General features: G+C 40.9%; 1 protein-coding gene across 1 annotated transcript in view; it reads right to left on the reverse strand.

Annotated features, from left to right (window-relative positions):
• COL6A5 (collagen type VI alpha 5 chain) overlaps positions 1-22,500 on the reverse strand; it is a 148,029-nt gene that overhangs the window by 56,071 nt on the left and 69,458 nt on the right. The window contains exons 11-28 of the mRNA XM_067033807.1: positions 20,176-20,318; positions 19,494-19,586; positions 17,028-17,081; positions 16,262-16,333; positions 15,902-15,928; positions 15,746-15,790; positions 15,602-15,655; positions 13,447-13,509; positions 12,752-12,817; positions 12,267-12,320; positions 9,146-9,181; positions 8,586-8,648; positions 7,084-7,146; positions 6,009-6,071; positions 4,643-4,705; positions 3,153-3,203; positions 3,030-3,065; positions 1,265-1,327 (exon numbers count right to left, since the gene is read on the reverse strand). Coding sequence (XP_066889908.1) covers positions 1,265-1,327; positions 3,030-3,065; positions 3,153-3,203; positions 4,643-4,705; positions 6,009-6,071; positions 7,084-7,146; positions 8,586-8,648; positions 9,146-9,181; positions 12,267-12,320; positions 12,752-12,817; positions 13,447-13,509; positions 15,602-15,655; positions 15,746-15,790; positions 15,902-15,928; positions 16,262-16,333; positions 17,028-17,081; positions 19,494-19,586; positions 20,176-20,318 — 1,109 coding nt within the window. The remainder of the gene's footprint in view (positions 1-1,264; positions 1,328-3,029; positions 3,066-3,152; positions 3,204-4,642; positions 4,706-6,008; positions 6,072-7,083; positions 7,147-8,585; positions 8,649-9,145; positions 9,182-12,266; positions 12,321-12,751; positions 12,818-13,446; positions 13,510-15,601; positions 15,656-15,745; positions 15,791-15,901; positions 15,929-16,261; positions 16,334-17,027; positions 17,082-19,493; positions 19,587-20,175; positions 20,319-22,500) is intronic.

The following is a 22,500-nucleotide window of genomic DNA, read 5'->3' on the forward strand; positions in this document are numbered from 1 at the left end:
CCTGCAACTTTACTGAATTTATTACTTCTAACAGTTTTTGGATGAAGTCTTTAAGATTTTCTATCTAAAAGATCATATCATCTGCAGACACTTTTACTTCTCCTTTCCAATTTGGATGACTTTTGTTTCTTTTTCTTGCCTAATTGCTCTAGCTAGGACTTCCAGTATTGTGTTGAAAAGGAGTAGTGAGAGTGGACACCTATGTCTTGTTCTGATCTTAACAGGAAAGCTTTCAGCCTTCAATTGTTGAGTGTGATGTTAGTTATGGATTTTTCAAATATGGCCTTTATTATATTGAGGTACTTTCCTTCTATACCCAATTTGTTAAGAGTTTTTATATTGAAAGGATGTTGAATTTTGTCAAATGTTTTTTCAGCATTTATTGAGATGATCATATGATTTTTATCTTTCATCCTAAATAGTCATTCTTTATTGGCAAACATCCATTTCCCTCTTAGCCTCTTTATTTAGTGATATCCTTTGTTCTGACACTAGTTGTGCATTTAAATCTAAATTAGTCATAAGCTAGAATTGGTGCTTTAAACAAGTGAATACACTAGAGCATACAGAGATCTGATAAAAAGCTGCCATCTGCAAAGAATCAAATAAGAAAAATAATTCCCCACATATATAAAGACATGGGTTGGCTGTATCATTCCCATAACTCAAGGTGATGGATATTAATGCTAATGAAATTTGTCCAGCCAGATGTAAAATATCTGTTGAATTGCATCTCTTTCATGTTGGTAATGACCATCGATATTACACTGAAACTTTAAAATGAAAGGATGCTTGCCTTGGCATTTTGGTTTTTAAATAAGTATAACACTCTACTCTGCACTTTGCTATTTAGAACATCTCAACAGCCTTCCTTAAAATAAATACCCCAGGTGACCTTGGCTCTGGGGACTGGAACTGTCAGAAAATGCTCCAGGACACAGTAGGAAGATGTCAGCTTCATTTCCACTCACAGGGTTAATATTCTGCACTTTAATATGTGCCCTAGAAAAGACTGGAAGACACTGGCACTCTTTAGAATAGCCTGTTATCAATCTGTAAATACTTAAAATAGTTCAGATTCATGGAACCATAGAATTTTAGAGCTGAAAGTAGCTTTTGTGTCATTAAGTTTAACTCCCATGTTATAGAAATAGAGACCTTGAAAAGATGTGGTTGGATTGACAATGCACATTTATAATTACAACATAAAAGCCAGAATCTTCCAAAGAAACATTTATCATTTCTGGAATTATAGGTCACTTACTGTTAGTCCCCTAAATCCTTTGGGTCCGGGCCCCCCAGGAATTCCAGGATCACCAACAACACCCTAAAGATTCAGATATAAGAAATCAAGATATTAAAATACTTGCTATGAAAGAATAAAAATAATTCTCTCCAAACCAAAATCTAATTGATCTTATAGCTATATCATATATTAAATATTAAATGTCATTTCTTCTTGTCATTTAGAATTAAGTCATTGATACACCTAGATATTCTCCAAACTATTTTAATTTTCTGAGAATACAAATATTTATGCATCAATATCAACACAATGGCTATCCAATCAGTTACTAAAAGTACCTAAAGAAAAATGCTTGAAAATCAAGGAAAACATATGGGGTATTGACTACATAAAGTACTAAATAATGAATTACTTCCTAAATTCATGAATCATTTCTCAAAAAGTGGAAGTGAAAAGAAATTTATTCTGACTTTGTTGGAAAACTAATTTAACACTTATCTATATGCTAATTTACCATTTATCTGTAAATTGAAATATGCTAATTTTCTCTCTTTATCAGCAAATTAGAAAATTGGTCCTTTACAATGAGAACTCCTATCCTAACAGCTATTTATATAGTCCCTTCTTGAACCCTTCTCCACCTAAGGAAAGAATCTCTTTCGGTAATTCATCAATTAAAAGCACTTTTAAGGGAATCAAAAATTGGCTACTTTCCTATACTGTAGTTGATTCAATTTACTTAGACATTCTATTTTTTAATCTATATTTTCTATTTTAATTTGAGCATCAATGATTGGAAGACATACAAGATACTTTTACTTATTTAATTTTTATTGATATATAATTGATTTACTGTGTTGTGTTAGTTTCAAGTGTACAGCAAAATGACTCAGTTATACACACACACATATATTTTATATATATATATATATATATTCTTTTTCAGATTCTTTTCCTTTATAAGTTTTTACAAAATATTGAGTGTAGTTCCCCATGCTGTATATACAGTAAGTCCTTGTTGTTTATCTGTTTTATATATAGTAGTGTATGTATGTTAATCTCGAACTCCTAATTTATCCCTCCCCCCTTCCCCTTTGGTAAGCATAAGTTTGTTTTCTATATCTGTGAGTCTATTTCTGTTTTGTAAATAAGTTCAGTTTTAAGGATGCTTTTTAAAAAAATAAATATTATTACAGAATTCCAGGGTATAAAACAGATATAACCTGAGCTACTCTGGTTGAAATGGAAGGAATGTCTTGTCGTAGAGCCTGGAGGTGAATTTCAGGCTGGTAGGCAATGAGGAATTCTAGAAGATGTTTGACCAAGAGAGTAACATAACTAAGTTATACTTTGGGAAAAATCAAGAGAGTAGTGTTTGGGATTAACTGAAGCAGGTTAAAGTTGCAAGTAGGAGACTAATGAGAATATGGTAATCTTTCAGGTAAGAGGAAGTGAAGGTCATGATAATGAAGGGCAAAGTACAATAGCAGAAGGTAAGAGTTTTGCATGAGATCACCAGGGTAGAGAAATCAAGAAAAGAACTAAGGACTAAACTTGAGAGGGTACCTAGAGGTAGGATTTCAAGACAAGGGACATCAGGCAGTGAAGGACAAATTTTCCAATTTAAAGGTTCATAGGAGTTAAGTATGGTCCTTTCTTCATGAAGCTCAGGCAAACCGATTGTCTTGCTTTTTTTTTTTCCTGTTTCATTCAGATCCACATACTTAATTCTCAAGTAGAAGGTCAAGATCATGGTAACTTTGACAAGTTATGTGCACAATACCTTTTGACCCATATCTCCAAGGAATCCTCTTTGGCCCTACGATTTTCAGCAGAGAACATAAATAAATCAACACAACATTTAATTGATTCACCAATTAAAGAAATAATTGTTTTCCATATTTACCTTTACTCCTTTTCGTCCCATAGGACCATAGCCCGGAATGCCATGATCACCCTGTGAATATATCAGTTCATTTCATTTTCTCAAGAGTGAAAATTAATTGTAACCTATACTGGGGAGATTATGGTGTCAGGATAAAAGCACCAGGGACTTCCAGGTGGAGGGGGCCTGATGAACTTGAACTCTTGGAATATTCATGCCGTTTAGTTTTCCACACTTCCTGGTATATGCCCTGGTACTTCTTTGGTCAGCTCCACTGTGCAGACATGACAGGAGGCAGAGGGATGGTCATTTAGGACTAGTGGAGTCAGTGGCAGTTACTTGACTGGAAAATTAGGAGCTGGTCCAAAGAACACTGGGTGAGGAATTCCCCAAAAAGGAATTGTAAATGGACAATAAATATACAGAAAATTGTTATCCTCACTAGTAACCAAAGAAATGCAATTTGAAACAGTAATGAGACAACATTTTTGGTCAGTAAAATTGGTAAAGATGAGGAAAAGAAAGTGACAATACCCATTGTTGGTGTGTATGCCCTGACGTGAGCACTCTTCCTGCACAACACAAGGGTACATAGGTCCTTGGAATTTTCCTAAGGACACTTTGCAATAAAGTTCAAAGCCTTAATTAAACATGTATGTATTCCTTGAACCAGCTATGCTACTTCTAGAAATTTCTATGTAGAAATTAATTATGGTTTTATACAAAAACTTAGTTACATACAAGAATGTTCATTGTTGTGCTATTTTAAGACAGTGAAAAACTGAAAGCAAACAAAATATCCAGTAATAAGAAGTTGGTCAAGTGAACTAAGGTATATACATTCAATAGAATATTTTGAAGCTACTGAAAGTAACTTTGAGGGAAAAGTTTAATGACATGGAAGTATGTCCATGATACATTGTTAATAGGGAAAAATAATTTTTTTTCTATCTCCAGGTTATTAGTGATAAATATTTCAAAATGGTGGGATTATGGGTAATTTTTCTTTCCCATTTCCCATGTTTTATGCTTAGTCAATTTTCTACAATATCTATGCGTAACATTTGTAATAAATGTTATTTTTGAAAAGAAATTAATTTTTTTCCTATTTTTTTCTTATATTGACTGCTTTATGAACTGAGACTCTGGTACAGCCAGAGCAACTAGAACAGATACTCTATTTCTTGATCCTACTACCCTCTTGTCACTCTGGAGTTTTATAAGAAGTCACTTGATTTTCAACTGACATGGCCATATAGGTTGTTAAAATACTGAGCTCATCCATTATTCTCTCTGCATTCTCCTTTCCCTCTTGCTGTTCTCCCTTTGTTTTAGCAGACAGACTAGCTATAGAATGAGTGCTTCAGGGAGCAGGAGGAATGTCTCTACATCTTCCTAGGAGGTCCCAAAATACCTTCAGGACCCCAGGTGCTTAAGCTAATGGTGTCAGCCCCCTTTTCTTTACTGAGCCCTTGGAGCTGCTAAAGGGTAAGAGTCCTAAAACCTCATACTTGCTTTCCTTGCCGTCCAGCTTGCCCCAGTGGCCCTGGATCTCCAGGAATTCCAGGTTCTCCCTAGTGAGACAAGGAGAGCTTCAGATCAGTAAAAATCAAATCTGACTCCCCCTATAGAACGTGCTGTCCACTAGTTGGGGACACTCAGGGCTCTCAGTGAGGGTTCAATGTTCAGTAAGCAAGGGAGTGTAGGAAACAAATAACGATCTTCCCAAAGGCAAGCAGGAAACACCAGCACAGCCCAAAGCTGGACTCAGTACTGCTTTCCCAGTGCTATAGAAGGACTAAAGGAGAAGAGAAAGAGTGGAAAATTTACTCCAGGGAAAGTGGATTCATTTGCTGATTTATTCACCCATCCAACAGTTATTTATTGTCCTGGAAAAGGAACTGTTGAACATGACCGATGTGGTCCTGCCCTCACCAAGAATACTCTGATTGGAACGAGAGCCAATTAGGCAATTCTACAGTGTGTGATAAAGTTCAGGGTGCTGTGGCAGCAGAGAGAAGGGGACTCTAAGTCAGATTTGGTGGGGCGGGCAGGCTGGCTGCCAGAAGAAAGGGAGCAGGGATGCTGAGGCTTAAAGGATAAGTCGTGTGAGCTGGAAGAAGGACTGAGGGAGGAGTGAGAATGGAGGAGGAAGGCACAGTGAGAAGCCTGGGCAGGCACACAAGAGGGAGATGAGCTAGGAAGGCTTAGAATTAAACAGGGTCAAAGGGTCTTCTAAGCTACTGGAAAATTTGGAGATTTTCCTAAGGGTCATCCGAAGTTAAGACCAGTGACATAATCTGTAGGACTCAAATGAAAGCATGGGCCCTTAACTCAAAAGCAATCTTTCCAGACTGTGATAGCATAGCTTGAGGCCAAGTAGGGGTGCCTTCTAAGCGAGGTCCCCTGTGTGACTGAACAGGTCCCAGGCCCAGGAAGCTGGCCCTGGGGGAGGGAGTTGCTGAAAGGTTTTGAGCAGGGGAGTGAGATTCTGAACAGGCCAACGGTCTGTTCTCTAAACATCTCCAATAAGGACATTTCTGAGAAGGTAGGTTGAGTTAGACCGAGAACTGCATGCATGAACAGATCTGAGTTCTGACATCCCCCATGCCCCTGGCCGACTCTACCACCAAGTGCCTTGATGCATTCAGGAAACCAGCGAGTTGAGTTTATCACGGTTGTTTCATGATAGGTGAATAAACCTTGTCTCTCCTAGTGAAATGGGGCAGTTTCAGAGAGGAAGGAAAAGAATATTGGCAGAAAGCTGGTGAGTGGTTGATTGTGCCTGGATCATGTGAAGAATTAACATGAAAATCAAGAAAAAAAATGGAGCTACTCTTTTCTCAGTATCTGAAATCTGTAAGAAATAACACTTACCTTTTTCCCCGAAAGTCCAGGCCTTCCAACACTCCCTTTATCTCCCACTGGCCCAGGAGCACCCTGAAAGAATATAGGAAACACAGATGTTGGTGCTACAGCAATTTGTACAAAACCTGTTAGATTAGTTTTGCTTTTCTTTGTGTCATTTCTAACAATTTCTTGATGCCTCCTTAACAAGAAACCCAGCCTGAAACCAGGTGACTCGGGCTACAGTCCTGGTTAGAGGACCCCAAGTCTTCATTGGCAGGGACATCACTAGTCCAAATGGGGGCTTAGTGAGAAATAAAAAAGGCACTCTTGACACAACACATGTTATTTCTGAATGTGGCAAGTTTGTTATGGACTGATTTGTTAGAACAAGACATTGTGCTGTCATTGTCACTTTTGTGCTCTGTGCCATCCACACATATAAAATGGGATGTCAAATGTGTTTCAGTTTCCCAATCTGCAAAGGGGCAAAATGATCTTTCACAAATATGCTGGGAAGATAACTGAGCAAACATGGGTATCACTTGCCTTCTAAACTCTTGCTGTCTGAGCTGAAAAACTGAATAGATTCAGAACATTTTTCATACAAATCTCTCACCATCCAAACCTCATTACTTACTGTCAGAAACTTGGGAATCAAGTAGTTTCAGAGGGTGAATTCAAAGCTGAACTTAAGAGTCAAATAAATTTGGGTAGCAAGGGATCTTTGCAGAGTCCATTTCAAATATCTATAGTCAATGGAGATAGGCATGGCACTGATAATTTTTAAAAGTTAGAAAAAGCAGAAAAACGTATCAGGTTTTGAAATGTTCATGAGTCAGCAAGATGTGCATTCTTCTAAAGGCTTCCTTCAGGCGGATGAAGTGAGTTTGTGCTTTCCAAGTCAAACCCGCGGGAAGGAGAAAGGCGAATGTACAAGGAATCTGAGCTGTGCTAAAGATTTGTCCCTAATTTGTCCCAAGTTAATCCCCAAATGAAATACTCCATACTAGATAATATAAAATAAACTCTACTTGAAGATGTCTTTGAAGCAAGAGGAAAATGAAGGCTGGAGACCATTGACGGTACCATCTGAGTCACACACCTGAGGTCCTTTGTGCCCCTCGTTTCCCTTCTCTCCTTTCCTGCCGGGAAGTCCATTTGACCCCTTTGGTGGTAACAAAAGAAACACAATGCAATGAAGTCAATGAAAACTGACTTTCTTCATTGGTGCTTTTGAAACACCTGCATGGAAAAGCACCTATCCAGCCCTTCAAGCAGCTCTAACACTGCGATTAAGCATGTCTCAGAAGACGAGTTGAAAGGAGACCCAGACTCAGTGGAGCAGCTCTTATGAAGGAATATCCTGCCTGGGTGTAAGACCTCATACCTCTGTGGCAGGGAGAAATGGAAAAGAGACTAAAAGGAGAAACAAAACCCATAGAAGAAGGAAGTGAGACATAAACAATAGGCAGATGGATCCCTTTGATGGGGCAGGTTACCTGGGCCAAAGTGCATCAATGTGTAAAAGAGAAAGCAAGTTAGCACAAAAGGACATTTTAGCAGCAGATCCCTATCAGGGGAATTAAAGCATTTTTTTGATCATATTTCCCATCAAATGCATGGTTCTCATATGGTTCTCTCACACAGAAAGAAAAACTAGAGGTGCTGGTATTGTTTCTCATCACCAAGGCAGCAGCTGTAAGATGTCCTGGCTGCCCAGTGCAAATGGTGGTTACAGCCCCTGGGCTGGCCTTGTTTCACAGCCTGAGCATCAAAGGGGACCCTGGAGGGGCTGAGGTAATGTCACCCCTCTCCCTAAAAAGTCTGGGGATGGATTTAGGCGGGTCTCATGGTTACTCATTCTAGAGGACACCAGAACCACTCAAGAGAATTCCTAATTCAGGCTTAGTATGAAGAATCTAGAACTTTCTAGAAGGAAAATGAACTCCTGGAAAGGTCTTAGGATGGACACATCTATGTAGGCAGGTCCTTCCAGACAAGTTCAGGATTAAAGTAGACTCCATCAGGTGACTGTGTACCCATGTGTTGCAAACCATTATCTAGGATGACCCTGGCATATTTCTGACATGGAAAAGAAACAGAGATGTCCTAATTCCAACGCCCATCTCACTAATTATATGACCAAGAAAAAAATGCAGATGACTCACATAGAGCCCTATCAGTGATATTCCAGAAGCACTGTCACCCCCTGTAGAGGCAGCTTCGGAAGAGGTGAGTAATAGTTGCCAATTCCTAACTTTCCTTCATTGGAGTCTGCGTACAGGCTCTCACTTAAGAAAAATCAATTTGTTGATCTGGATACTGATTACTAACATAGTATTAAGGTCTCAATAATTCACTATGACTAAAATGCAGACATGATGCCAGGTATACACAAGAGCAAGCCTTTCTTCTATTAGTGAGCTGCAAATTTTGACAGAGGAAAATCACCCACCCACAATGGGAAACGTAGAATCCCAGAGAAATGTACCATGGAGGAAGGCAGGGGCAGCTTCAAACTGTCTCAGTTATTTATTTTTATACAGGACTACATCTTCCCATCAGAATAACAGCATTATCAGTATTACAAATATTCCAACATACCTGTGAGCCTTGTAATCCTTCGGCTCCTGATGCACCTTTAAGTCCAGGGTTCCCTGGTTCCCCCTGATGGATGAGTTTTCAGTGTTAAGATTCTCTTCACATTGTTTCCATATACGTTTTCTCTTCATAGTACCTAGTGCTTCAGAGCTTCAGGGCATGGTACCCAGGAATATCTTGTCTGACTCTTGGCTCATGCCCTACTTGGCCTAGGATTTTACTCTTCCAAACTGTCTGAGAACTGAACTCCAGGTCATTTCTTACTCTAAGACAGAATTTCACTCTCTTGCAGTCAATGCCCAGGGTGTGTGAATAGCACAGCCTGCAGGGCTGCACAGGTCCCCTGTCTCTGAAGTGTCTGTGAAGGAGCCTTGCCTTAGGTCAGGCCTGTCCTGTGTCTGGCAGTCTAACTGATCCCCCAGTGAGTGGGGCTCATGTCCAGTGCTCAGCCCTTGCTACAGCAGCCGCACCAAACACTAACTCAATGGCAGTACCATCTGCCTGTGAGATATCTTCTTGGCCTCACTTCCCACAGAGGACGGTGTGGGGGAAGGGATACTCACCGAGGCACCCTGGACCCCTCTCTGGCCTTCTCTTTCCTGGATCAGGAAAGACAAAATGTTAGTGTGTGGGTGTCTGGATGGAGACTCCTTAGAGGCAACCCGACCTGTCTTGTCCCTGACAGACAGAGTAACGAGCAGCTCGCAGAAACGGTTTCCCCGAATCGCTCTCCAAAGACAAGTTTACACACTGGGCATTTAATTACCAACTAACATTTGGAGGATTGATCACAAACCAATCCAAAAGGCATTACAGACCTAGCTCCAGCCTGACAACCCTGACAATTATCCGGGAGGCTGTTTGGAGAATGAAATCATCTCTCCAGCAAATCCTCTCCAGCAAATCCTACAAAGTACTGTCTGCTGATCAGAGGATTCCTGCGTGAGAACAAGCTGTGCCATATCTGTCTCTCTCTGTCCTGGGTCCCTGATCGTATCTTAGGGGGGAGTACAAACTCGTTATACACAGTGCTTCCCATGGGCCCACTGGGGTTAGACTCCATGGAATTCTCCAAGGAGGAAATGGCTGATAGGGTCAGGTCAGCTCTGTGCTGGTCCAAATGCCACCATCAGGATTGTCTGAGAAAAGATGGTCTGAAGCTAAAATCTGGCAGCACCTCTCCAGAAGCTACCTCAAGTTGCCAGTGCAGGCTCTCCACCTAGTGGCTGTCTCTGCTTTCCAGAGGGTAGCCAAGCAGGAAGAAGATCCAAGCCCCAGATCCTAACTTTTTCCCTAAATACCAATGATGAGTATACTCTCACCCCTCACCTCTCACCTCTGCCTCGTTGAGAGAGCCGCAGAACATCTCATCCATTGATCTACTTTGTGTGGTGATAAACAACTATGATTATTTTATGTACAAAACAAATACTTAAAACTTTTTCCTACATTCACTTGGAAAGGTAGCCATGGAAATGATTTCAGAGCAGCTGTTTTCTTTCAACTGCCCAGCTTCTGAACCTCCTTAGAATAAAACACCTGACCAAATATCATCTCCACCAGTTTGGCTGATGATTAGAATTATTCCACGGAGGTTCTACCCCTCGATTCAGGTACCCTTTGCTTTTAAAGTGCAAATACCCTTTGGGAGAGGTTACCCATTGTAACTTGTCAGCCGTTTGTACCTTGATGTGACTCACAGAACTCTTGACAGATGAAAGCAGAGCAGAAACAGTACAGTTTGAAGCCACTGTTTCCATGATGTCATAATTCTGTCTACATTAAAAAGCAAGGATAAAATAGCATTCCTATTTTAGTATCACAATGGTTAGGGACGTGTCCTCAGAAGTCAGACAGCCTTGAGCTCACCCCTGCTCTTTAAAGCCTGGGTGGCATAGAGCAATTGCACAATAGGTCTGAGCCTGGCTGATTAGGAGTGAGACTCCCTGGGTTCAAAGCCCAGCTCTACCATTTACCTATCCTGATCCTGGGCAACTTGTCCAAGATTTCTTGCTTTTTCTCATCTGTAAAATGGATATAATAATAGTATCTATCTGATAGATTTGTTATGAGGATTAAACAAATTAATATTTGAAAGTGATTTGATTAGGACCTGGCACAAAATATGTGCTCTAGAAGTATAAATACTATTATTTATATGTAGTCCTTGTGCCTGACAGGCCAAAGGCAATGGGCCTGGAACATGGTTTCAAATGCTCTGGTTCTTAGTACATGGATCTGTTGCTTTGTCAATAGCTGGGGCAACAATTAATTTATACAGGTTGAAATTCTGTCATATGGGAGGAGATGTCTTAGGTTTGCTTGTGTTTTTAGAATTTGTCATCCATTTAAGATCCTCCGACCATCATAGAGAATTCTAGCCTTCACTGGAAAGGTGAAGGAGGGGGTAGAAAAGCCATTGTTTTATATCCATCCATGTTGATTTGTTTAATTACAAAGGAGGAGATGGGCAGGAAAGTGGGTGAGGATGGGGGAGGGAGGCTGAGAGCCTCCTGTCCATGGAGTGACTTAAAGTCATTGGCTGGTTTGTCCAAGTAATAATCCCTTACCCCACCCCACTCTTTTTTAAAAAATGCCTGATTGATGATGACAGCTATAAAGCTATTTCAAACTACAAGTATTTTCTCTTAAACCAACAAAACTACATATTTATCTTTAAAATTTATAGTATTTAGTTCATCTTGCTTCTTCCTCTGATTAATTTTAATTCTCTTGTATGGAGAGGTGGGCAAAGTCCCAAAGAATTTCACCAGAAGCACTGGGAGGCTAAGCCATCCAACTGCAGACCCTTTCCCTTAAATATGAGTCAAGATAAACAAAGGCAAGAGGAACTAAAACATTCATCCACTATCTCTCCCAGAGGGAGAGGCAGTCAGCCACAGCTTTCAAAGTGGTGAGAAGATTCCAAGTTTGTGACGGTAAAGGAAGCCAAGTATTTTCAGTGTCCTCGTGAACAAAACTCAGGGCCAAATCTACATTTGGACATTATTCTCTTTTGATGATCTCCGTTCTGAAGAAGCAGAAATCCAACATTTCTGTTTTAGGCTTGATATCACATGGGATGCTGTAAAATTACCACAGCATCTTCAGGTTGCCACTTGTTTGGCCCTGATCGCCAATGTTTTGGTTTATTCAGGAAGAATTTATCTGTAATTCTTCTTTCCCATTGGCGACATATGAGGAGGAAGAGAGCACATTTACCTATTTCTTAATATTCTACAGAAGCTCAAATATGCTAAGCTACTGGAGGAAGGTTTTTATGTGAAAGTCACTGGCTCTCTTCAAAGACATTTAAAAGTTTCTGGAAGGTGGAAAGGGAAAGGCAGACTGTCACAGTGGTTCTCAACCAGGGGCAATTTGCTCCACCACCGCATCCCCCACTACCCCCGACTGACATTTGGCAAGATCTGCAGGCATTTTTGGACATCACAACTGGGGAGGAGTGGGTGCTACTGACATCTAGTGGTTAGAGACCAGGGATGCTGCAAAACATCCTATAATGCACAGGCTAGCCCATCACAACAAAGAATTACCTGGCCCCAAATGACAACAGTGTCAGTGTATCTGCCCTGGATCAGCTAACTGCAGCGACACATATTCTGAATGCCTCTTGGCATCTCCAGGTGATAAGGAGGGGAAATAAACGTCCACGGAAATACTTACACTGCTCCCTCTGGAACCAGGACTGCCTTGTGTCCCTTTCGGGCCGGTTCTACCCTAGAAACAAAATTGTTCCCCCAAGGTCATAAGCCAAAGATTCTGAGTAAATGACAAAGACATCAGCATAAAAATCTCAAGCACTATTAAAACAGAACAAATGTGCCATGCCAGAATGTTTCTGCATATTAACCCTATGGGGTACATATCCATTAAAGAGGAAAATGGTATAGCAACACGCACTGCTAATGACCAATTTCCCCATATAATAATATCACCTGCTAGAAACTTAATAACTTTGCCCATAGAGGTGTAACCTACTACAGGCATACCTTATTTTAAGAAAATAAGGCTCTCTTAAATGGGAACTTAGGAGTAAATGTTCAGTTAGAAAAACTGTTTTGTATTTTACTAAATAATTTAGACTTTAGGAAAGCCTCAGCTTGATAACAGAATTAATCAACTCATATATGTAAAATAGATCCAATTACTTGTCTTCCTTGTTCTCCTCTGGAGCCCTTTTGTCCTTTGATGTTATTGCTTTGTCCTGGATTACCCTAGGGGAAGATTTAAAAAGTGCTTTTGAATCAAGAAATATTAACTTTTTTTTTCTCAAAATGGTACAATATTAAGAACTAAACTAATTTGGGTTAAGTAACGAGAGGTGTGAGAAAATTCTCCATATTTGAAACTCACGAATTAAAAAAAAACACAATATTTCTCCAAGTCTGAAGGAGGCTTAGTGATAAATGAAGAATTAAAAGAGTGCTTGCTGAAGCTATGGCGATTTTCCCTTCTCTATACTGGCAGCTTCACTGATGCACTCATCCAAACATGCTTACGCCAGTTTCTCAAAGGTGTAGTAAGATTCCCCTATAATCAAGTCTTCAAATAGGGAATCAATAAGGTTAGAAACCCAATAAGCAAAATTATGGAAATTTCATTCCCAAAGGAACTTGAAAGTCTCAAGATACATAAAGATGAATTAGATGGAATTTTAGTTCCCATCTCTGAATTTTTGACATAATCAGCCCAAATCAGATGCAGGTTTTCCCCAAACCAATAAGCCTCAGTCAGCACCTACCACCCCCTCCCAAGACATGCCTTTGCCTACAGGTTAGCAGGAGACAAAAGAAGTGTGGAGTAAACTACACAATTAAGAGCCACTTGGGCCCCAGTAACTTACAGGATCCCCTGGGAAGCCCTTCTCCCCATATCCCCCAGGAGGGCCTCTGGAACCTGGGCTGCCCTGAAAAAAATAAAATGAGCTTCTGAGTTAGCTTGTAGGAGAGTGTTAAAATATCAAGGGTCGGGCTTCCCTGGTGGCGCAGTGGTTGAGAGTCCGCCTGCTGATTCAGGGGACACGGGTTTGTGCCCCCATCCAGGAAGATCCCACATGCCGCAGAGCGGCTGGGCCCATGTGAGCCATGGCCGCTGAGCCTGCACGTCCGGAGCCTATGCTCCGCAACGGGAGAGGCCACAGCAGTGAGAGGCCCGAGTACCGGGAAAAAAAAAAAAAAATGTCAAGGTTTGTGGTGTTTGGAGGGGAGAAAATCAATCAGACAAAATGATCCACGTTCCTCTATCCCAGCCAGATTCCCTTTGATCTCTCAAGCAGTACAAGGTCCAGTTTTAAGCCTATAGTCAGAATTATTTATAAAAAGGCTGGGAAAAGGGAAAACTTCTCATGGTCTAGCAGAGTACTTCCCAGAAGAACTTTCTGCAGAGATGGAAATGTTCTGCATCTTCACTGTCCAATATGGTAACCACTGGCCATAGTTGGCTGTCGAGCACACGAAATGTGGCTAATACAACTGAGAGGAGAATTTTTCATTTTAGTTAATTTGAATTTAAGTAGTCACATATTGCTAGTGGGTATCGGAAATCCCAGCCAGTCTAGCAACTTCTGACATCTGTAATTAAATTGTCCACTGGAAACCGCCACTGGGATGTTCCACTGTCACCTCTAACTCAACTGTTCCCAACTCAACTTGCCCAAGCTGGGATCCTTGCAGGCATTTTGACTGGCTTCTCATTCTCTGCTCCTCTGGTTACCTGGAGATCTGATATCCTGGAGTCAGAACTAGGGTGAGACAAACAAGGTACCTAGGGTGCAAAATTTAGGCAGGCACTCACACTTTGCTTTACTCTGAGAATGAGTGCTTCCTTAAATTTTGCACACTAGGTCCTCACTCCAGCCTGGACCCTGTTACAACCTTCATGGGTCTTGTGTCTGTTGCTTTACTTGAAAGCTTCATCACTTCTCACCTTGATTATTACAGATCTGCCTCTCATATTTGCCTTGCATCTATGTCATCCCCAATGCATCCTCCACACTACTGTCACGGAATATTTCTAAAATGCAAATTCGATTGTGACCTCCCTACTTAAAATTTTTCTAAGGCTCCCCATTCCTTAGTGGCTAAAATCCAGACTCCTCCTCCATGGCTCACCAGTGCCTTCACCAGCTCTTCCCACCCGCTCTTGAACCTCACCTCCCTCCACCTGTACCCTAAAGCTCACACCAAGCAGAACAACTTGCAGGGCCCCCAAGCCTCCATGTCTTCGCTTTAGCTGTTCCCTCTGTCTGGACTGCCCTTTCTCCACATCTTACTAATTCCTATTCATCTTCAGCTCAGGGATCATTTCCTCTGGGAAGGTTTCCTGCACTCCCTCCCCACCCTGCAGAGTTAGGTGCCCTTCTCTGGGCTCCCACCTAGTTACCTATAACATGACCCAAACCACATACTGTGTCATCATTAGCTATTGATATGTCTGTCTCTCCAACTACACCAGGGGATCCTTGAAGACAAGGACAGTGGTGGTTCATCTCTGAGTCGTTAGCACATAACTTAGTGCCTGACACATGCCAGGTATTCAGAAGTATTTGATAAATAAGTGAATCAGAACATAAAAGGAGAGCTGCTTGGAACCAAGGAGGCACACATTAATGAGTGTCAAAATGAATTGAAAATACAAAAATGTTTCTCTGTGATTTGCTATACCAAGGTCACCAAAATAATTTTGTCTCTTTCTCTTGCTTTTTATTTTTTTTCTGATGCAATAAAGAGAAGAGGTAAGCTGTTAACAGGCAAATGCATTCATTTGCAGACTTCTGAGAAACATGCTCATAGAAGATCCTTGCAAGTCTTGAATCCTTCTAGCTGGAAATTCTTGAAAACTGCATAGTTACCCACTTGCACCAAATGTGGATGTAGCATCTATTCGGTGGTAATAGGCTTCATTGCTGTCAACTTTATTCCTCATAACCTGTGACACACAGCAATGAAGACTATCTCTAACACCAAATTCTCCTTCTTTGATGTACTGAAAAGTGTTACCTGGGATCCTGGATCACCCTTTTCTCCCTTTTCCCCAGGAAGTCCATGAAAGCCCTAAAAGAAGACAAGGCAAACAAAATTCCCATTAAAGAAATACATCAACCTCATGACGATTTCATGGTACTTTAGGAAAAATGGCTTTACCTCTTCCCCATCGAATCCATCAATCGCATCGTCTCCACGTTCTCCCTGAAAGACAAGATGGGAAGCAATCAGGTCAAGGGAGATCTCTGCCACGTGCTTATCAGTAAACTAAGCCCATTAGGAAGTGAAATTTGACTGAAGAAGTAACTACAGTACCTTATATCCATCAAATCCTTTGGCTCCCTGTAAAAGATTAAATATCTCTCACTGGCATGTCAAGGAGAATGTGGATTCACAGTCTGTTGGGGCAGGAAGGGGCTGCCTCCGTTAAGAGAGTAATTTTGTATTTCTTTAGTAGCTTCTGGGTTTCCAACCACAAAGAGGTTACAGGTGGAATTTAATAATGCTCAAAATTTCTTGAGATGACTAAATAGACTTACTCTGCAGAAGAGGAAACTAACATGTAATTGGAGAAAGGGAAAGTGGGAGAGGGGGTGGAAGAGAGAACACAGAAGAGGGAGGGGATGGAGGAGAGACAGAGAGAATGCTATAGAGAATTTAAAATACAATATTTACCTTTAGACCCCACTCCCCTGGACATCCTGCAATCCCTCTATTTCCTTGGGGTCCAGTGTCTCCTCGTCTTCCCTAAGAAAAGGTACCCAAACAGGTATCCAAAGTGACTCTTTTGCCAGAAGCTGCCAGCTGTTTACTTTTCAAGAGTGAAGCCAGAGCAGCTGGGCACTCTGAGCTCTAGACAAAGCAAATTCTCCTGCAAATTCATTAATTAACTCTGTTTTTCCCCTCGATTCAAGCATTTTCCCTTCAGGGCTTCCTTACAGATCCAGGATCACACAAAGGTGTGGGATGGGCTCAGTTGCTCCCATGCGCTTATCAGAAAGCACAGCCAGGGCTTCCCTGGCGGCGCAGCGCAGTGGTTGAGAGTCCACCTGCCGATGCAGGGGACACGGGTTCGTGCCCCGGTCCAGGAGGATCCCACATGCCGCGGAGAGGCTGGGCCCGTGAGCCATGGCCGCTGAGCATGCGCGTCCAAAGCCTGTGCTCCGCAATGGGAGAGACCACAACAGTGAGATGCCCGCGTACCGCAAAAAAAAAAAAAAAAAAAAAAAGCACAGCCAAAGGTTTGAAGTCACTTCACTTCGCAGCCACATTCCCAACGCTCCACTGATACATGTTGGCCCTAACATGTTGCCCATTCCCCCTCCCCTCAAACTACAAAAAATATATAAACAAAACCCCATTATCCCTTCTGGAAAATAAAGCTTTTTTATGAAAAAAGGAAATCAGTAAGTATGGTGGACAGTGAGTCACAAAAACTTACAGGGTCTCCCTCCTCTCCACTGTGTCCTCTGCTGCCTTTCAGACCTGGAAAACCCTGGGAGGAAAGAGAAAAAATTCGATCTTAGTCATCTTCCATCAACTCAAATTTGTTACATTAGGCATTTTAGGCAAGACCCTCCCTCCCACCTGGTTGTGGTTTTTGCAGGTGTGGCTGTGAGTGTGAAGAGAGTCAGACAAGTTCTGGGTCTGGCTTTTGTCCTTGTTATTGGCTCTGAAGCTCTCTGAGGAGGTGGCCTCCTGATGCCTACAGGAGGCTGAGTTTAAAACCCAGTGCAGCTCAGGGCTTCAGGGTCAGCCCTGTGCCTGGGGAGGTTGCAAGGAGGACAGTGGTGGCGACCAGGACCCTTTCAGCAGGCAAATTGATAACATTTCCAAAGAGATCATTTTACTTTCTTCTGCTTTTTTGAGAGCTCAAAAAAGAATAAGGCCTTCTCTAACAAGGTTACGCATATTTAAGTTGCTATCATCTCTCCCTCTGCGTTTAACTGCCTCGTGGTTTATTTTTGGCAAGGATTTCCTTTAAGGTTTGCTTTCCTCACCCTCTAACACAGGTCTGCACTGTCTGCTCAGTATACTGAGGAGTTTTGCTCTTGGAATAGAATTCTAGTACCAAGCAACATAATAAGAGACGAAACTGTGCTAAACAAAACACTGTAACTTACTAAAAAGTCAAGGGGAGGGATAAATTAGGAGTTTGGGATTAACATATACACACTATTGTGTATAAAACAGATAAACAACAAGGACCTAAAGGGAGGTCCTTGATCAATTATCCTTTCACAAGGATGGACAATGCAGCACTCAGGAGCAAGAATCGTGTTTGAGCTCTTAAAATAAAATAGGCCAGACTCCTTTTCATTGTGATATCTAAAACGCATTTGAAAAAGTGCATAAAAGTAAATAAAATGTAAAGGTACAACTTAATTATTACAAAGTGAACATCTGTGTCATCACCGCCCAGGCCAAGAAATAGGACATGGCTGGTACCCCAGTCACAAACAACTCCCCACCCCTCCCCTAGGAACACACTCCTGCTTTTATGATAATATTTCCTGGACTTAAAAAAAAAAAAATACTTCACTACTTAACCATTCATCCCTAGACACTATGGGTTAGTTTTGCCTCTTTTCAAACTTTTTATAAATGAAATCATACCATACGTACTTTTCTGTGTTTTGCTTTTTTTGGCCATTATTGTGTTTGTAAAATTTATCCCTGTTGTTATGTGTAGCTGTAGTTCATTCATTTTCACTACCTTAGAATATTCTACTGAATTAAAATACCATGATATATCTATCTGTGCTATTGCTGTGTAATTGATCTTTCATAATCTTTTTTTAAGGGCTATTAATCTGCAGTGCCATGTTCTTTTTGCAGTTCGATCACGTATCATTGCTGATGAAGCACAACTTTCCCCACCATTTCTAACATCTCTTGCCACCTTTCAAACTGTCTAATGTGCACAAGTGTAAATTGAAAAGCCAAGGAGCAACACCACCAAGGATGCATAAGAGAAAAGGGAGTCATCCTTAATAGTAACATCAAAAGTGAGCCTTCTGAGCCCTCCTACACTGTGGGTGGGAATGTAAATTGGTGCAGCCACTATGGAAAACTGCATGGAGGTTCCTCAAAAAACTAAAAATAGAGTTGCCATATGATTCTGCAATCCCACTCCAGGGCATATATTTGAAAATACTCTAATTCAAAAAGACACATGCACCCCAATGTTCACAGCAGCACTATTCACAATAGCCAAGACGTGGAAGCAACCTAAAAGCCCATCAACAGAGGAGTGGATAAAGAATATGTGGTATATTTATACAATGGAATATTACTCAGCCATAAAAAATGAAGTAATGACATCTGCAGCAACATGGACGGATCCAGAGATTATTAGACCAAGTGAAGTAACTCAGACAAAGACAAATATCATATGATATCGCTTATACATGGAATCTAAGAAATGATACAAATGAACTTGTTTACAAAACAGAAATAGACTCAGACATAGAAAACAAACTTATACTACCAAAGGGGAAGGAGGGAAAGGGTAAATTAAGAATTGGGGATTAACTTATACACAATACTATGTATAACATAGAGAAACAGCAAGGTCCTACTATACAGTATAGGGAACTATATTCAATATCCCATGAAAAACCATAATGGAAAAGAATATGAAAAAGAATGTGTATATATGTATAACTGAATCACTTTGCTGTATTGTAGAAATTAACAACATTGTAAATTAATACTTCAATAAAATATATTTTTTAAAAAATGTGAGCCCTTCTGATCTGGCTCCTACACCATAGAAGTCACACAAATGGCCAAAAGTAATTACATAAGCATCAAGCGAAGGTTGCAAACCCAACTACTCAATCTCAGCTCCACCTACACCAAATCAAAGCCCATTAGGTAAAAGCATGTCACAACTGAATGGCACCTTTAAGGCTTGTGGTCCTCGGATCCCTTGAGGTCCTGGAGTCTGTGGACACTTGCAAAATGTACAGCAGCAAGTCCTCTCTGCAATGTTTCCCTGGAAAAAAGAAAAAATGAGTGAGCAACTATGGTGAGGAACTTCATCACATAAGAACTGGATTGACATAAATCATAATTCACCACCTACAGCCTGTCCTCTCTCATTGGGTGAGGGGCTGCGGACAATAAGAGGTGGTTTTTGATTTAACCCTGAAGAGAGAGCATCAGATTAGCAACTGCACTGGTGACATACATTTTCCAAGGAAATGACCTCTATTTATAGAAGGGGCACTCACCACACAGATGGCCACAGGCCAAGTGTGCACAAGACTGGTTGGTTCCTAGTTGACTGCTCTTGTTTCCTGGGATTTCTGCAGCATAAACTGTTGGGGGCTTTTGATTTGATTAGGGGTTGGTTGGATTTTAGCTTCCTATGCATTCATTTGTCAAGATGACAAGGGATGAAAAGGCATGGGGAAGCAAAAAACAATGCTCTGGGCTTTTACACTTTTTCGTATGCTAAAGACCATGTAACTGAATTTAGGGCAAACAAGGGAATCTTTGGGAATACTCATCAGGATTCCAATTCCAATTCCAATGTTCCCAGGGCATTTTGAATAATGGGGGTTTTTTCTTCAGCAACTCACCAGATACTGTGATAACATATTGCCCAATTCTCTCATTCCAATGGTCAGGTGACTCCTGTAATCAAATCCTTTTCCAAATTCAAAGCTGGAAAACTCATCATGAGAGGTTGAGTTTAGGGAAACCACCAGCAAAGCATCGAGTCCTAGGCAGTAAAAACAACAGATATAAAACCCCAGGAATTGTACACAAAAAAGAAGGAAAGCCCATCTTATTTCCATTCAGTGAACATGATTCAAAGAATCAGAAAGGGGCGAAAAATAAGAGAAAGGAGTGTTCTTGATACTGAAGAACCCAACAGCACTTTGCCTGCATCTTCAGTACACACATGAGGCACTGGTTCCTGACCTCAGCATGAAATCTAAGAAATCTTACAGAAAAACACTAGCAGAAAACTGTGTTTAATTCCTCACCACCAATCTTAATGTAGTTCTGGGGCATTTGAAAGCAATTTTTTAAGAAAGGATATTGTTCATCTTCAGAGTTCTTCTGAAATTTTTTTTAACATGGTAGTTAGTAACTTTTTTTAATTTATTTTTTTCACCATTTAAAAAAATTGAAGTATAGTTAATTTACAATGTTGTGTTAGTTTCAGGGGCACAGCAGAGTCATTCAGTTATATATATATAACAGAATATATATATATATTTTCCACTATAGGTTATTATAAGATATTGAATATAGTTCAATATCTGTGCTATACAGTAAGTCCTTGTTCTTCATCCATTTTATACATAGTTGTATGTATGTGTTCATCTCAAACTCCTAATTTATCTCCCCCATCACTATCCCCTTTGATAACCATAAGTTTGTTTTCTATGTCTGTGAGTCTATTTGTGTTTTGTAAATAAGTTCATTTGTATCATTTTTTTAGATTCCGCATAAAAGTGATATCATATTATATTTATATTTCTCTGTCTGATCTCCTTCACGTAGTATGATAATTTCTAGGTCCATCCATGTTGCTGCAAATGGCATTATTTCATTCTTTTTTGTGGCTGAGTACTATTCCACTGCATATATGTACCACATCTTCTTTATCCATTCCTCTGTCAATGGACATTTAGGTTGTTTCCATGTCTTGGCTATTGTAAATAGTGCTGCTATGAACTATGAATTTTTCTGAATGTAAATTAATTACATTAATTTGTAAATTAATTATAAAATTTGTAAATAGAATGTAAATAGCTCTCAAATCATCTCCACTGCCAAGCACCCTGGCAGCTGGGTGGGCCCTGGAAACTTGAGGAATGCCCAGGGTGATTCCAGTCTCAGCTGAACACCTAGCCATACCCAGGAATTCATTTATTCATTTATTCACCCATTCACTCACTCATTAATTCATTCACTGGCCCATTTACTCTTTCTCTCCTTTCATTAAACAAATATTTGCTTATTAGGAGTCTATTTTGTATTAATCATTGTACCAGGGAGAGGGTCAGGATGCTACAAAAGTCTGAAGAAGAAGCTCCTAACTCTGTTTTGGAAGGTCACACAAGGTTTCTGCGAAGAACTGATGTCTAGACTGATCCTAAAGGAGGAATGAAAGTTGGTCAAGGGAAAGAACCAGAGAAGGGAGGTGGTGAGAAGAACTTGGGGGAAGCTGAGAGTGAGGAGAGTCCCAGGCAGAAAGAAAGAAGACATGCAAGGGTGGGGAGGGTGAGGTTGAAAAGGACATTGGAGGGAGAACGGAAAAAATTCTGATGCTGGAACAGAGTGTGAGCAGCCAGGTAAAGGTGAGTGGGAAGTGGGGCCAGATCCTGTAAAGCATCACAGGCCATATGAAGGAATTTGATATTCTAAGAACAGTGGGAATGTATAGTAGGGATTCCGGAAGGGAGGGTGACACAACCAGGACATGTATGGCCCCTGGGGGTTTCCATGGAAGCTGAACACTGGAAGCCATGAGGGCTACACCAAGGAAGCCTCCAATAACACGCCCCACCTTCCAGTCACCTGCCTGCCTCCTGCCTCTGTATGTGACTCTCCACTTCTGCACTTAGCTCCCAGCTCTTCTGAAACTATGACATGGACAGGGGAGGTATAGTGAGAAGTGCTTTTCAAAATCCATGTTGCAATCTTTCCCATGGAAAATCAGACACAATAGGAAATGTCTTAGGTTCCCTAGAAGCAGAAGCTGAGACAGGAATCTGTGTGTAAGTGGCTTACAGAGGGAGAGAGAGAAGCAGGAAAGGGAAGGGGAGGTTGTGAGCAAGGATGTGTCTCAGTAAAGTCCTCACCTGGGTCTGATTCCTGAGGGTCCCTGGAGTGTAGGCTGTACCAGAGTTGACCCACTTCAGGCAAGAGTGCTGGGTTTCTGTATCCCT

The sequence above is a fragment of the Kogia breviceps genome, chromosome 5, assembly GCF_026419965.1.
Source record: "Kogia breviceps isolate mKogBre1 chromosome 5, mKogBre1 haplotype 1, whole genome shotgun sequence".
Taxonomy (NCBI): domain Eukaryota; kingdom Metazoa; phylum Chordata; class Mammalia; order Artiodactyla; family Physeteridae; genus Kogia; species Kogia breviceps.